We start from the raw sequence: 16,101 nt of genomic DNA on the forward strand, positions 1-16,101 counted from the left end.
ACTGTAACACTGGAGCTGACGTGAAGAGCTCCTTCAACTTATTGAAAGCCTTCTCTGCATCCTTATTCCACAAAAATATTATCTTGGAAGAGGTAAGAGCGTTCAGGGGAGTAGCAACCAGACTGTAATTTCTAATAAACCTTCTATAGAAGTTTGCGAAGCCCAGAAATCTTTGAAGTTGCTTGTGATCAGTTGGAACAGGCCATTCCAAAACAGCCTTTACTTTGGAGGGATCGACAAGCACTTGATCTGGGGAAATGATGAAGCCTAAAAAGGAAGTGGTAGTGATGTGAAACTCACATTTTTCTGCCTTGACGAACAACTGGTTTTGGACAAGACGCAAGAGAACAGCTCTGACATGTTTTCTGTGGGTTTCCAGATCTTGAGAATAAATCAGTATGTCATCAAGATAAACAAATACGAATTGACCCACCATGTCTCTTAGAACGTAATTGACCAATGACTGAAAAACTGCAGGAGCATTAGTAAGTCCAAATGGCATAACCTTGTATTCATAATGGCCCATAGGCGTGTTGAAAGCCGTTTTCCACTCATCTCCTTCTCTGATTCGGACCAGATGATATGCATTCCTTAGATCCAGCTTAGAAAATATCTTGGCTCCCTGGATCTGATCAAAAGCTGTGTTCATGAGTGGTAAGGGGTATCTATTTTTAACTGTTATCTCATTAAGGCCTCTATAATCAATGCATGGTCTCAACGAACCATCCTTCTTCCCAACAAAAAAGAAACCAGCACCTGCAGGAGAGGAATAAGGTTGAATGTGCCCTGCCTTTAATGCCTCATCAACATAATTCTTCATGGCTCTGTGCTCTGGACCAGACAATGAATAGGTTCTGCCTTTAGGGGGTGATGTGCCAGGAAGCAAATCAATAGCACAATCATATGGTCTGCGGGGTGGCAGAGCTATGGCCTTCATTTTATTAAATACTTCCTTTAAATCATGGTATTCTTGCGGTACCTTGGATAAATCCGGATAGGTCTCCTCAACCTCATTCTCCACACTTACCTCCGTAGCAGCAGACAAAAGACAGTCAGCGGAACATGACTCAGACCAACCCAAAACTTCTTTTTTCTTCCAATCAATGTGAGGGTTGTGTTTCTGCAACCAGGAGGCCCCTAGGACTACAGGAAGTTCAGGTGAATTAATGATCACGAACGTTACTTTTTCTTGATGATTACTTCCAACTGTTAAGGTAATCTCCCTCCGTCCTGAGGTATAAATTGTTCATGCTGTGACCATCCAAAGCTAGCATGTTTCTTGTGTCAGCTGACAGAATAAGTTTTATGCCGTTCTTATTTGCAAATGTTTCGTCCATGAATTCAGTGTCTGCTCCTGAATCAATAAACACGGCCCCTGGACAGACAAAGAAGAGGTTTGAAAATGGGCAGGAAACAAGAAGGAGGAGGCAGATAGTTGACTTCGGCTCAGTAGAGACCTCCCTTCCTCTCCTGAGCCTGTCCTTTTAATGGACACCTGAGTGCTAAATGTCCCTTCTCTCCACAATAAAAACAGAGCTTGAATCTTCTCCGACGATCTTTCTCCTCAGGGGTAATCTTGGTTCTGCCCAATTGCATGGGCTCACAATTATCATTTTCCTCAGTGAGAGGTGACCGACTCCTTCTCTCATGCCGGTGTGCAGAAACCTGCGTTAATGATGAGCGACCCTTCTCATGTCGCTTCTCCCTCCTTCTCTCTGCCAGCCGAATATCAATGCGAGCAGCCAAATCCTTGAGTTGTTTCAGGGAAGAAGGGTAGTCACGGGTCGCTAGCTCATCCTTGATGTCTTCGTTTAATCCTTTCATGAATGCATCCATTTGTGCTGCCTCATTCCAACAGCTCTCTGCAGCCAACAAATGAAAGTCAATTATATAGGTCGAGACAGGTTGATCACCCTGTTTGAGGGACAATAATCCTCTTGCGGCCTCACGACTTGGAATGACCGGGTCAAAAACTCGAATGAGTTCCTTGGAAAGAGTTTCATAAAGATTACAAGATGTAGACCTGTTGTGCCATTCAGCAGTTCCCCACTGTTTTGCCTTTCCTGCCAGGAGAAATATAACAAACGCCACCTTGGAACGTTCAGTGAGAAAGGATGACGGCTAAAGCTCAAAATGAATTTCACACTGAGTTAGAAAAGCTCGACATTGGTCTGAGTCTCCCCTGAACATCTCAGGCGGAGAGAGGCGTGGCTCCCTTACCTCTGCTGTTGTCCGTGTTACTTGGGCGTGGTTCCTTTGTGACGGTGGCGGCTCGAAGACAAGATTGCCAGAACGTAATGTGGAAATAATTTCCTCCATGCCGGAACCACCACTGTTGTGCTGGCGATGGGTCCATTTTTGGCCAGATTTTTCTGCATGAATCAGAAAAAGGTGGACCCAAGATTCAGCCAGACAAAGTACTGAAAGTTTAAAAGGTTTATTCAGCCACAGGAAAACGTCACACAGGTAACACTCCTCACATCTTCCAGGAATCACTGAGGCAGAAAGAGGGATTAGTGACTTGTAGTCTCTCCAGATTTTGCAGGGATCAGAAAAGCCACTAACCTGCTTTTGTCTTGAGTGGAACTTGAAACCCAGAGGGGAAACCTCAGTGGGCGGCAGGCGGTGATCTCCACAGCACAGGTAAGAAGTGACTCCAGGCTGAATAATCCGAGGGCTAGGCTGGCTCAATAATCCAAGGACAGAAACAGGGTCAACGATCGGAACAGAGGTGTCAGGCAAGGGGCAGGCAGAGGCATAAACCAAATGCAGGAAACAAGGTCGACAACCAAAATCCAATAGTCCAACAGGGAGCAGGCAGAGGCATAAATCCAAAGAGCAAGGCAAGGTCAAGAACAATGATCAGACAGGAAGGATGGATATCTACTCACACGATGGCTTTCAAAAATCTGGCACCGTCTGCTTGTCAGAGTCAGTATATATCAGGGAGGACACAGGTGCTTGGCATTCCACAGATTGCACTGCACTGCAGCAGCCACCAGGTGCATCTCATCTGCTGATTGCAGCCAGGGAGACAGGGTAGAGCAGACATGCCAGAATCATAACAACCAAGCGTTCACTCCTCTTGGGTTGAGTGGTCATATTTTGTTGACTTCAGGTCTTATAGGTCACATAACAGTCTACAAAGCTGATAGCCTTATGTTTTAGTGGTAGTTCTCCTTTTAAATAAGAATTATTATATTTTTCCTAGATTTGATCACCTAGATTTTTTCTAGATTTCATATTTTAAGATACACCACTTGAGCCTGATTTCCTGAGAAAATTGTGTTCAACATCACTTTCATGTTCATCAAACCAATCTTTCACCAGTCTTGCTGTGTGTATTGGTGCATTGTCATCCTGATACACGGCACCGCCTTCAGGATACAATGTTTGAACCATTGGATCCACATGGTCCTCAAGAATGGTTCGGTAGTCCGTGGCAGTGACACGCCCATCTAGCACAAGTATTGGGCCAAGGGAATGCCATGATATGGCAGCCCAAACCATCACTGATCCACCCCCATGTTTCACTCTGGGCATGCAATAGTCTGGGTGGTACGCTTCTTTGGGGCTTCTCCACACCCTAACTCTCCCGGATGTGGGGAAAACAGTAAAGGTGGACTCATCAGAGAACAATACATGTTTCACATTGTCCACAGCCCAAGATTTGCACTCCTTGAACCATTGAAACCGACGTTTGGCATTGGCATGAGTAACCAAATGTTTGGCTATAGCAGCCCGGCCGTGTATATTGACCCTGTGGAGCAGTTCTGGTGGAAACAGGAGAGTTGAGGTGCACATTTAATTCTGCCGTGATCTGTGCAGCTGTGGGTTTATGTTTTTTGGATACAATCCGGGGTAGCACCCGAACATCCGACAGCTTCCTCTTGCGTCCACAGTTAATCCTGTTGGATGTGGTTCGTCCTTCTTGGTGGTATGCTGACATTACCCTGGATACCGTGGATCTTGATACATCACAAAGACTTGCTATTTTGGTCACAGATGCGCCAGCAAGACGTGCACCAACAATTTGTCCTCTTTTGAACTCTGGTATGTCACCCATAATGTTGTGTGCATTTCAATATTTTGAGCAAAACTGTGCTCTTATCCTGCTAATTGAACCTTCACACTCTGCTCTTACTGGTGCAATGTGCAATCAATGAAGACTGGCTACCAGGCTGGTCCAATTTAGCCATGAAACCTCCCACACTAAAATGACAGGTGTTTCAGTTTCATTGTCCAACCCCTGTAGATGAGGCTAATGCTGTAAGTTCTCTGGGGAAGATCCAGCAAAGCTTTTTGGCTTTCTTGCAACACACTTCAGTTGTGCATTGCTGCATCTGTGCAATTTTACTTAAACAGCTTTATTGTCCAAAAAGAGTTATCATTTGACATTATGAGATTGCTGCAATTAGTTTTCTCTGAAAATGTGCTTGTACTTCCAGCTATAAACCTTTAATCTTCTGTGTTTTTGAAAATTGCTTTAATACATTCCTCCAGTGGGCCCACCACCTGCAGGGGGAACCGTGAGGGACCGGTGCAAAGAGGATTGGGTGGCGGACGAAGGTGGAGACCTCAACGGCCCGATCCCCGGATGCTTAGGCTGGCTCTAGGGACGTGGAATGTCACCTCGCTGGGGGGGAAGGAGTCTGAGCTTGTGCGGGAGGTCGAGAGATATCGACTAGAAATAGTCGGGCTCGCCTCCACGCACAGCGTGGGCTCTGGAACCCATCTCCTTGAGAGGGGTTGGACTCTCTTCTACTCTGGAGTGGCCCACGGGGAGAGGCGGTGGGCTGGTGTGGGTTTGCTTGTTGCCCCCCAGCTCAGCCGTCTCGTGTTGGGGTTTACCCCAGTGGATGAGAGGGTGTATCCCTGCCGGGTTGGGGAGAGGTCTCTGACTATCATTTCAGCCTACAGGCCGAGTGGTAGTGCAGAGTACCCTGCCTTCTTGGCGTCCCTGTCGGGGATACTGGATAGTGCCCCTCCCGGGGACTCCATTATTCTGCTGGGGGACTTCAACGCCCACGTGGGGAACAACAGTGACACCTGGAGAGGCGTGATCGGGAGGAATGGCCTCCCCGATCTGAATCCGAGTGGTGTTTTGTTATTGGACTTCTGTGCTAGTCACGGATTGTCCATAACGAACACCATGTTCAAACATAAGGGTGTCCATCAGTGCACTTGGCACCAGGACACCCTAGGCAGGAGGTCGATGATCGACTTTGTTGTCGTATCATCAGACCTTCGGCCGCATGTTTTGGACACTCGGGTGAAGAGAGGGGCTGAGCTGTCCACTGATCATCACCTCGTGGTGAGTTGGATCCGCTGGAGGAGGAGAAAGCCGGACAGACTCGGCAGGCCCAAGCGCATAGTGAGTCTGCTGGGAACGCCTGGCGGAGCCCTCGGCCAGGGATGTATTCAACTCCCACCTCCGGGAGAGCTTCGACCAGATCCCGGGGGATGTTGGAGACATAGAGTCAGAGTGGACCATGTTCTCTGCATCTATTGTCGATGCTGCTGCCCATAGCTGCGGCCGTAAGGTCTGCGGTGCCTGTCGTGGCGGCAATCCCAGAACCCGGTGGTGGACACCGGCAGTAAGGGATGCTGTTAAGCTGAAGAAGGAGTCCTATCGGCTGTGGTTGGCTTGTGGGACTCCTGAGGCGGCTGACGGGTACCGTGAGGCCAAGCGTGCTGCGGCCCGGGCTGTGGCAGAGGCAAAAACTCGGGCCTGGGAAGAGTTCGGTGAGGCCATGGAGAAGGACTACCGGTTGGCCTCGAAGCGATTCTGGCAAACCGTCCGACGCCTCAGGAGGGGGAAGCAGTGCTCTGCCAACACTGTTTATAGTGGGGGCGGGAGACTGCTGACCTCGACTGAGATTATCGGGCGGTGGAAGGAGTACTTCGAGGATCTCCTCAATCCTGCCATCACGCATTCCGTGGTGGAAACAGAGGCTGGGGACTCGGGGTTGGACTCTTTCATCACCCAGGCTGAAGTCACCGAGGTGGTTAAAAAGCTCCGCGGTGGCAAGGCTTCGGGGGTGGATGAGATCCGCCCTGAGTACCTCAAGTCTCTGGATGTTGTAGGGCTGTCATGGTTGACACGCCTCTTCAACATTGCGTGGCGGTCGGGGACAGTGCCTCTGGACTGGCAGACTGGGGTGGTGGTCCCCCTTTATAAGAAGGGGGACCGGAGGGTGTGTTCCAACTACAGGGGGATCACACTCCTCAGCCTCCCTGGTAAGGCCTACGCCAGGGTATTGGAGAGGAGAGTCCGACCGATAGTCGAACCTCGGCTTCAGGAGGAACAGTGTGGTTTTCATCCCAGCCGTGGAACACTGGACCAGCTCTATACCCTCTACAGGGTGCTCGAGGGATCGGGAGTTTGCCCAACCGGTTCACATGTGTTTTGTGGACCTGGAGAAGGCATTCGACTGTGTCCCTCGTGATGCCCTGTGGGGGGTGCTCCAGGAGTATGGAATCGGGGGCCCTTTATTAGGGGCCATCCGGTCCCTGTACGAGCGGAGCAGGAGTTTGGTCCGCATTGCCGGCACTAAGTCGGACCTGTTCCCAGTGCATGTTGGACTCCGGCAGGGCTGCCCTTTGTCGCCGGTCCTGTTCATAACTTTTATGGACAGGATTTCTAGACGCAGCCAAGGGCCGGAGGGGGTCTGGTTTGGGGACCAGTGGATTTCGTCTCTTCTTTTTGCGGATGACGTGGTCCTGCTGGCCCCCTCTAGCCAAGACCTACAGCATGCGCTGTGGCGGTTCGCAGCCGAGTGTGAAGCGGCTGGGATGAGGATCAGCTCCTCCAAGTCCGAGGCCATGGTACTCGACCGGAAAAGGGTGGCTTATCCTTTTCAGGTTGGAGGGGAGTTCCTGCCTCAAGTGGAGGAGTTTAAGTATCTCGGGGTCTTGTTCACGAGTGAGGGAAGAATGGAGCGGGAGATCGACAGACGGATCGGTGCAGCTGCCACAGTAATGGGGGCGCTGTGCCGGTCCATTGTGGTGAAGAGAGAGCTGAGCCGAAAAGCAAAGCTCTCAATTTACTGTTCGGTCTACGTTCCTACCCTCACCTATGGCCATGAACTTTGGGTCATGACCGAAAGAACGAGATCACGGATACAAGCGGCTGAAGTGAGCTTCCTCCGTAGGGTGGCCGGGCACTCCCTTAGAGATAGGGTGAGGAGCTCGGCCATCCGGGAGGGGCTCGGAGTAGAGCCGCTGCTCCTCCACATCAAGAGGAGCCAGTTGAGGTGGCTCGGGCATCTATACCGGATGCCTCCTGGACGCCTTCCTCGGGAGGTGTTCCAGGCACGTCCAACCGGGAGGAGGCCCAGGGGACGGCCCAGGACACGCTGGAGGGACTATGTCTCTCGGCTGGCCTGGGAACGCCTTGGGCTCCCCCTGGAGGAACTGGAGGAGGTGTCTGGAGAGAGGGACGTCTGGGCGTCTCTGCTGAGTCTGCTGCCCCCGCGACCCGGTCCTGGATAAGCGGAAGATGACGAACGAACGAGCTTTAATACATTATCAACTTGGGTACTTATTATTGCAGAATGTTGGGGCAGGGATTAATAAATTTAAGCATAGTTTACAGTTACAAAAATGTTTTAGTTCATGGGCTAATTTGGGTCTTGAACCTAAAAATCATCTGGGGTATCAAGATTTGAGATTTTACATTTTGCATGATTGGTTTTCCCCTTTTTAATTTTGAAATTGGAAAAAAACAAAAAAAAGAAAAAAGCTAATCTTGCTTTAAATGTACTTGTTAACTTTAGACCGACTGAAAATCCCTTTGTTTAAATGATTGGTGTCCAAGGTTTTGCATGTCAGTGCAAGACAGACATATGAATGGAAGGGACCAATTTCATTTACAGCTGATATGTTCTTGCAAGACTTTTTATTGTTTCTAGCTTTATGCAGAAACATTGCTAAAGTACTCCACAAACTCCAAACAATATACTGCAGGAAGTTCACACACACACACACACACACACACAATTACCATCCAGGAAAAGGAGAGGAGAGATAATGGCTGAGCCCGTGACAGTCAGATAGAGGCAGTAATTAATTTCAGTTCTCCCCTCTCTTGCTCTCAACTTCCAGTCCCGTCAGACAAGCCCTATTGTTGTCCACTAATACAGTTATTAATGGGGGCCAGTACACAGACAACAGCAGTCAATCAAACATTATTTTTATATTAGGCTTTCCACCTACACATTCAGCAAACTATATTGAGCCTGCCTGCAAAATAGTGTGTTTTTTAATACTGACTGCTAAAGCTAGCTAGGAGTTTATGGCTCTGCAGCCTTGTTTGATAAACCAACCACATTTCTGTAATATACAGCTCACAGTACAGTAGGTTGGCTCTTGAAATCATAACCCCCTCATTTTTTTAAAACATAAGTCATGAGTAAATGTAATAAAGCCATGTGAGTCATATGAGATGATATGTTTGCATAACAGATCTAAGTATAGTCCCATAAGCACCATTGCAGAATTTTGTTATGAAAATGGGCTTATTCAGGGATTAAAGAGGAGTGACCTTATTTCCACAGTATCTTTTGGGAAATATCTTCTGATGTAATAGTTATTTGGCTAAAGGCACAATGCATCCAATTCATTGGGAAATACAGAACCATAGTAAGGCATGCTAGACATATATTACATATTCGTTCTTGAAGCAGTTTTCTGTTGCTGGTACAGTAGATGCTTATCCAGAAATTAATCTACAAAAAGAACCCCAGAGTGATTCAGGCTAAATTACTTTAAAGCTTATAATATGCCCAGAGCAAATAGCAAATGCTTAAATCTAAAATTGTTTCAAGAAGGTATTGAACAGCCTAATTGAGGTGATATATCAAACGTAATTACTCCACACTCAGTGCCCAAAGCTTTGATAGCAAAATTAGATGTTACTCGACTAATGGCCATTTAGAGCTTTATCATTGAGTATCTTGTCTTTATTTTTTTGAAACAAAAAAGATTCATTATGATGAAAGAATGATTGGTACATAATCTCTGATAATGCCTTTGAGTAGCAAAACAAATTGCTTCATACCTTTTCGGTATAAATGGTTTGTGACAGCGTAGACAATAAACATTTATCATTGCAGACGCCAATAAGAAAAGTACCTTGCAAAATTATTATTAAATTAACTTCAATTTTTAAAATTTTGTCACAGTAAAATCGCAAACTTCAATGGATTTTATTTTGATTTTATTTTACAGACCAACCCAAAATGAAGCATCATTGTGATGCAAAAGGAAAACAGTGCATAGTTTTGTGTGGCATGTTTTTGTGTTCAGCCCTCTTTATTTTGATACCTCTTATGTCTGCAATTAATTGACGTCCAGTAAAAATACATCTGTATGAGCCAAATACAGAGCAATTCTGCAAGAAAACTTGAATTCTGCAAGACTTTAGACTAAGGGTGAAGTTCACCATCCAACAGACCACTGTCCCAAAGCATACAACGGAATTTTTTATACCAAAACATAATAATGTCTTAGAAGGGCCCACTTAAAGCCCAGATCTAAATCAAATTTGGAATATATGACAGGACCTTAAAATGTATTAGTTAGATGTTCTTCCTCAAGCCTAGCTAAGCATGAGCTTTATTACAAAGAAGAATAGGCAAAAATGTAAGCGTCTAGAAGTGCAACACTGGTAGAGATATGCCCCAAAATACTTAGATCTTTCTTTAGAGAAAAAGGTGGTCCCGCACAGTATTGACTCTGATGGGCTGAATGCAACTGCACGCTAAACTTTTCCGATTAGTATTCGTAAAAATTTAAATCGGTGTCTTTTCAACTTTAAAATTATGCTATAGACCAATTGTATTGGTCTATCACATAAGGTCCCTATAAAATATATTGATATGTTTAGTTGTAACATAACAGAATTAGAGAAGCTGAGGAGGTATGAATATTTTTGCAAGGCACTCTACATGAATGACCAGTTGCAATTTGTAAACGTTTATAAAAAAGCATATCTGCGTGTTCAAACGAGCACTTTAATAATCCTTTCAATGGTGTATGCATTTCCCTGCGTGTTTTTTGTCCTCGCATGTCCGCATGTGCACATGTTTGCGCCTGCGTGCATCCTGGTCTGCCGGCCTGCGTCCCGTGTGCGTTTCTGTCCGTATGTGTGCGTGTGTATGTGTGTGTATGTGTTCCAGGAGAGCCAGTGGTTGGACAGCGTTTCTCTCCTAATCAAGGATACAATAGAAGGGGAGATGCTGATGATCGACAACCTCTCCGGCTCCGTCTTCCACCATTACTCCTCTCCGCCTGTCTGCAAAGACTGCAAGGGCCACCTGCAAGAGGTACCACCCTGGACACACATAAAACACTGTTTAGTATATGTACACAACCCTGGACAAGGCTGTGCAAGAAAATATGAAAGGCTTAACATGTTCAAAGCTGAATAGAAGCAAAAAAAAACAAAATGTCCTCACACCTCATACGCAGACTGCTCAGTAAGAAACAACACAACCAGTTTAAAAATATTAAAGCACCTTTAATGAAATTACTTGCAGAAAAAATTAGCCTTGCAAGACATCTACAGGCTGATAGAGCAAGCGTAATGCTTTTACATCTATATCTGTGGTTCTCAAACTGTGCTACTTTTACTAATGAGGGTAACCGAGGCTCACTGTAGAAATATTCTTGGTGATAGTCAAAAACATGATTGGTTCAAGCACACTGGAATCCCAGCTTTAACTGTAAACTAATGAAAAAGTGTACTGGACAGTATTATAGAAACCCCTTTGAAAACTTGATTGACCAAAAATAAAGCGTGTTTGCAACCAGTGCCTCCAAAAACACATGACTTCACAGGCCTTGCACCATGGCTCCTAGTAAAAATGGCCTAAAATACTAGAAAACTGAACAGTGTTTTAAAATAAAAAGTGACAAAAAAGCATATTTTACCAGTTTTTCATGTTAAACAACAGAATGACAAAAATGGTGCAAGGAAAAAACCTCTATTTGTTTTTGTCATTAGGCCTCAAACTAGGCATGAAAATGTCCTAGTTATCATTTAAAATTAAGACATATTACAATTATATTTTTCTTTGTTCTTCAACCTAAAAGAAGAACTAAAATTACATTTTTATGAACCATAAAATAAAGAAATATATGTTATATGAGGTATTTGTTATTCTTGTTACATTTTCTTTCTTTTTTTTCCACAAATCATGTACAATAGAAAAAGGTGCTCTGGTCACATTTTCAAAATGATGTCATTTGGAACTAGCAAGCCACATCTCCCTGTTTTTCCCTACTGTAAAACATGATGATGGCAGTATCATGCTGTGGGGATGTTTCTCTTTAGTAGGGAGAACCATGTTGGACAAGGTTTATGGAAAGAAGGATGAAGGACACTCACCCTAAACATAAAGCCAGGGCTGCAATTAAATTATTTAGGTCATGTGGGCCAGATTAAGACCCATCTCAAAAAATTATATTGTGGTCAATGAAATATGGAACACTGTAATACTCACAGGACATGTATCCAATCGGTATTTAAAAATGTGCACAGTTCAAGCAACAACACAGGGCTGAAGAACAAGTAGCTTGAACTTCATGCACCTGGTGAAGAACTGCTACAATGAGCAAAATGTTACACTTTAAAATGTTTGAGAACCATTCATCTAGAGAGATGCAGGTGAATCTGAAGTCTTCTTTCTTCAGTGCTGCTGTGGTTTTTCAGGCAGACAACTGCATTCAGCACACAACAGAAGGACTGGATCTTCGCAGTTTCTTGGAGTATACTTCCAAATACAATTGCTTTAGTGTTTGCTTGAAATAAAAATAGTCTTAGCAGCTTTTGTGTAATCAAATGCTATGTTGTTAGGGAAAGCAGAATTTGAAATGACAAAATTTTATTACAGAAACAAAAGGACAAAAATATTGTTCTTTTAGTTGCATTTCATTGATATAAAACACAGGAAACCTAATATACTGTAAATCTGCTGGGTATGCAAGATTTGGGATGTTCTGCACCTACTTTTTATGTGTAGCTAGGAAAATTTAAAACAGCTGTTATTAGATGCTTTCTCAATGTAGCGCCAGGAGCAAAATTACCAAACATTAACTTTAACTTGTTAGTATTACATTTGAGCATTAATAAAGAATAAAGCAAAAATGTAACACCTAAATATCAGCCCTCATAGATACTTTACTGTATCTGCCAAATATGGATAGTTTTGCCAGCTGCCAGAATTCCGAGTGTAATGGACTAGTGTGTAGGTAGAGCATCCAATTTCAGCTGCATCAAAAACCCAGACTGAAAATTCTGGATGCATCCTTCATTACTACTAGAAACCCATATAACAGACATTTACATTCATGAACGCAAATATATGCAATAAACTTCAAATCAGTGTATGTAGATACTCAGGAAGATGCATTTGCTAGTACTATCATGAAAATACGCTGATAAAACCATCTTGCATGGCTGTTTAGTGGATTAATGAGGCCCCTTTGCACGACACCACAAATGCACCCATGCCTCATGACTGTATGCTTGCATGAGAGCATGCACATGGCCACCCACAGTCTCCTTGAGTTTATATTCCAAGGTGTCTTGTTAACAGGAAAGTCTTGCATTCAACATTCACTAAGAAACATACTGTCCTGTGCGAGTGTTGTCTATCACAGTGGCAAAGTGCAGTGGGTCAGCTCAGAGGAAGTAACTGGGATCTACACCTCCTCACCTGTCAGCTTCGCTTTCTGCCTGTCTGTAACTGCTGTCAGACCATCAATCTTCCCTCTCTCTTTTTTACATGTTTCCTCTCCTCTATGAGCACTTCCACTACTTTTGCTATGTATGTTTGGTCTCTGACTTACTATATCTGATCCAGAATAGCTCTGCTTCAGTTTGCCGTGAACATTAAACTTGCATACGATGCATTGCTAAAGTATTCATACCCCTTGAATGTTCATAGTTTATCAGATTAAAACAATAAACTTGATTCTGTGTGATGTAAAAAGTCTGAAATGGTTGACAAGCATTTGTATTTTGCTCCCTTTACTCTGACTCCCCTTGATAAAATATTGTGCTAAAATTCGTTTGAAAAGTCCTACTTAGTTAATAGACTTCACCTGTGTAAGTTTAATCTCACTATAAATACAACTATTCTGTGTAGGCCTTAGAGGTTTTTTGGAGAATATTAGTGAACAAACATCATCATGAAGACCAAGGAACACAGCAGATAGGTCAGGCATAAAGTTGTGAAGGCATATAAATCAGGGTAAGGTTATAAAACTATATTGCAAGCATTGAACATATTTCATAAAGCATCGTCCAATCCTTCATCTGAAAAAAGGTACTGCATACCTACCAACACCTCTTAAGCCGACAAGCTATATAAGAGCAGCTTTAAAGCAGAAGCATCCAAGCGGGTTTGGGTTAGGAGGCTTAGTGTTGGGTGGAAGAAAATTCATCCACAGTTCTCAAAATAGTTTTGAAGTTAAAATTACTCACTCACTAATCACCTGATCAGAAAGCCTGCGAGCATGCCCATGGTAACTATGGAGGTGCTGCAGAGATCTAAAGTTCAGGTGAGAAAATCAGTCAACAGGACAACTACTAGTAGTGCAATCCACAAATCTGGCCCTTATGGAAGAGTGATAAGAAGAAACCAATAATTGAAAAAAGGCTATTAACAATCCTGTAGATTGCCACAAACCATCTAGGGAACAAAGCAAACATATCAAAGAAGGTGCTATGGTCAGATGGAACTAAAATTAACCTTCATGGTCTACTTGCAAAATGCAAAATTAAATTAAATAAATCAACATTGCACATTACGCTTAACCCACCACCCCCACAATGAATCATGGTAGTGGCAGCATAGTGCAGTTGGGATGCTTTTCTTCTGCAGGGACATCGCAGCTGAATCAGAGTTTTTACACGACAATCCTGAAAACCTGTTAGTGGCTACAAAAGACTTAAGACCTGGGTGGAGGTTCACCCTCCAACAAACAACAATCCTAAACATCCAGTTTAGATCAAAGCATATGCAGACCTAAATCCAACTGAAAATAGTTGGCAAGCCTTGAAACTGATGGTTAAAGATGCCCTCCATGCAAAGCAAGTTTAAGCTAGTTAAGACTGGGCAAAGATTTCACTCTCTGAATGTGGAAAGCTGGTACAAACATACCCAAAATGACTTGCCAAGACTTTGTAGAACCACCAGCGAAAGGTGGTTCTACAAAGTATTGACCCAGGGAAGCAGCGTCCAAATGCCGACATTTTCACTTCCCAGTCATCCTGGACTACGTTGTTGGTGTATTGCATTAAATCCTGATTAAATACATTTAACTTAATGGTTGTAACTCAGCAAGAGGTTGCAAATATCAAGAGCTATGAACACGTTTGCAAAACACATGTATTTTTGAGGTGACACAAAGGCCCCACTAGAAATCTGGGCTTAATATATGTTAGAAGAGAATAATTCATCATGTTACTCTGTAAAGAGCCCTTGAGATGACCTGAAAAGTGACAGTTCAACCTTTACCATTCATTTAGCCTCATGTATTGACCTTATGCTTCCTTTAGACCAGCATCCTTCTATATTGCTTCATTTGTAATCATAGCAGTGCATTTCTCATAAATGCTGTTGTTAATCTTTGTGTGTGTTGTAAGAAATTATCTTCTGACTACTACCCCTGCAGGGTTAAAGCATATATGATACAGCAAACAGTATGTGTTGGCTAGTATGACTCATGTGGTTTAGTCACGAGACACATTTTTTTTCCTTTTCAGTCCATTCTGTTGAATAGAACAATGCTGTTTCTCCCTCTGCTTGTACTGAAGTGATTACTTTCAGTTTGCTGTTCCCTATCTTGTTAGTAAAGACAGCAATATTTCTGTTGTAGCAAAGTTTCCCTCTGCCCATTGTACTTCTGGGTTCTCCCCGAAGGCACAGCGAAGAACATGGACGCTGTAGTTTCAGTTACGTGTCGATAAAATCACCTGCTAATGACTTGCAAGGGTCTCTGTTGGGGCCATTTATTGCTTAACTATGAGGCACAAGTCACAGATATAGTGTGGCTACTACATGAAACAAAACAGTACAGATGTAAAGTGTTTCTTTGAGCTAATGAGTCGCTTTGATGTGCTTGTGTCTTTGCTTTGCTTCATTACATTTCTGTCTCTCTTTGGGACCTGTGGCAGTGGTGATTAACTGGCACATATCAGCAGTGAATCTTGCTTTATGAGCCGCTTTATTCACGCGTTAATACATGGCTAAGCAGCCTCGCTCCATTGAATTTCATTTAGCCCACTTTAAGCACCTCGATTAATATTTATTGCAATACCTCCATAAATAAATATTGCTAGAATGCCCAGATAGCATTTCCAAAAATCCAGCTTCGGCTTGTTTGAAATATTACTGAGAAAGACTGAGTAACCAATAAGGTAAAAGCATATAAGCTGATTTGCATGATCTTCGAATAAAGAAAATTGGTTTCAAATAGTTTTGAAAAAGCTTTAATATCATTTTATAAAACTGAAAACATGGTGGTTTCACTCGATGATTACAAAGTACTGCTTGAAATGTCTCACCGTTCTCTCTTTGCAGACTTGTCAACAGCTATTGCATCTCATTTCAGCTTGGTTGAGGTTTTTTATGTCTTGTCTATGCAACTTATGCTAGTTTATTAGAGCTAATGAGTAAACAAATAAATAATGCAAGATCATGTTTGTTTTAATACTTACATGCAGAAAAATTAACTACATTGAGGTCTCCAGTGCTGCAAATGGTCATGATGAGCACTGGAGATTGTGTTCTTGCAGGATGTTGGAACCAATCACTCTTTCTTCTTTCATTGGCTTTTAAAGGCACCAGTAAGTGAAATAAACTCTTTGCAGCAGATCAGAATGGCAGAGATTGAGCAGGCATCATTGAAGTCGGTGCAACTCTCGGATAAGTCCTCGTCTCCTGCTCTCCCTGATGAATTGAGCCCGGACGAACATACCAGCTACCTGTTGCTGATGCAAGAAGGGAAGGTGAGTTTGAACTGATGGAGATAAAGGAAAAGATTCAATTCAATACACCTCTCAATGAAGCTAAGAAAAGTAATTGCAAA

General features: G+C 43.6%; 1 protein-coding gene across 1 annotated transcript in view; it reads left to right on the top strand.

The window, feature by feature from the left end:
• The window catches only part of LOC124864947 (voltage-dependent T-type calcium channel subunit alpha-1I-like), a 58,353-nt gene that overhangs the window by 23,948 nt on the left and 18,304 nt on the right, over window positions 1–16,101 (top strand). The window contains 2 exon segments of the mRNA XM_047359889.1: window positions 10,182–10,328; window positions 15,884–16,021. Of these exon segments, the coding sequence (XP_047215845.1) occupies window positions 10,182–10,328; window positions 15,884–16,021 (285 nt within the window).

Source organism: Girardinichthys multiradiatus, chromosome Y (assembly GCF_021462225.1).
Source record: "Girardinichthys multiradiatus isolate DD_20200921_A chromosome Y, DD_fGirMul_XY1, whole genome shotgun sequence".
NCBI classification, from domain to species: domain Eukaryota; kingdom Metazoa; phylum Chordata; class Actinopteri; order Cyprinodontiformes; family Goodeidae; genus Girardinichthys; species Girardinichthys multiradiatus.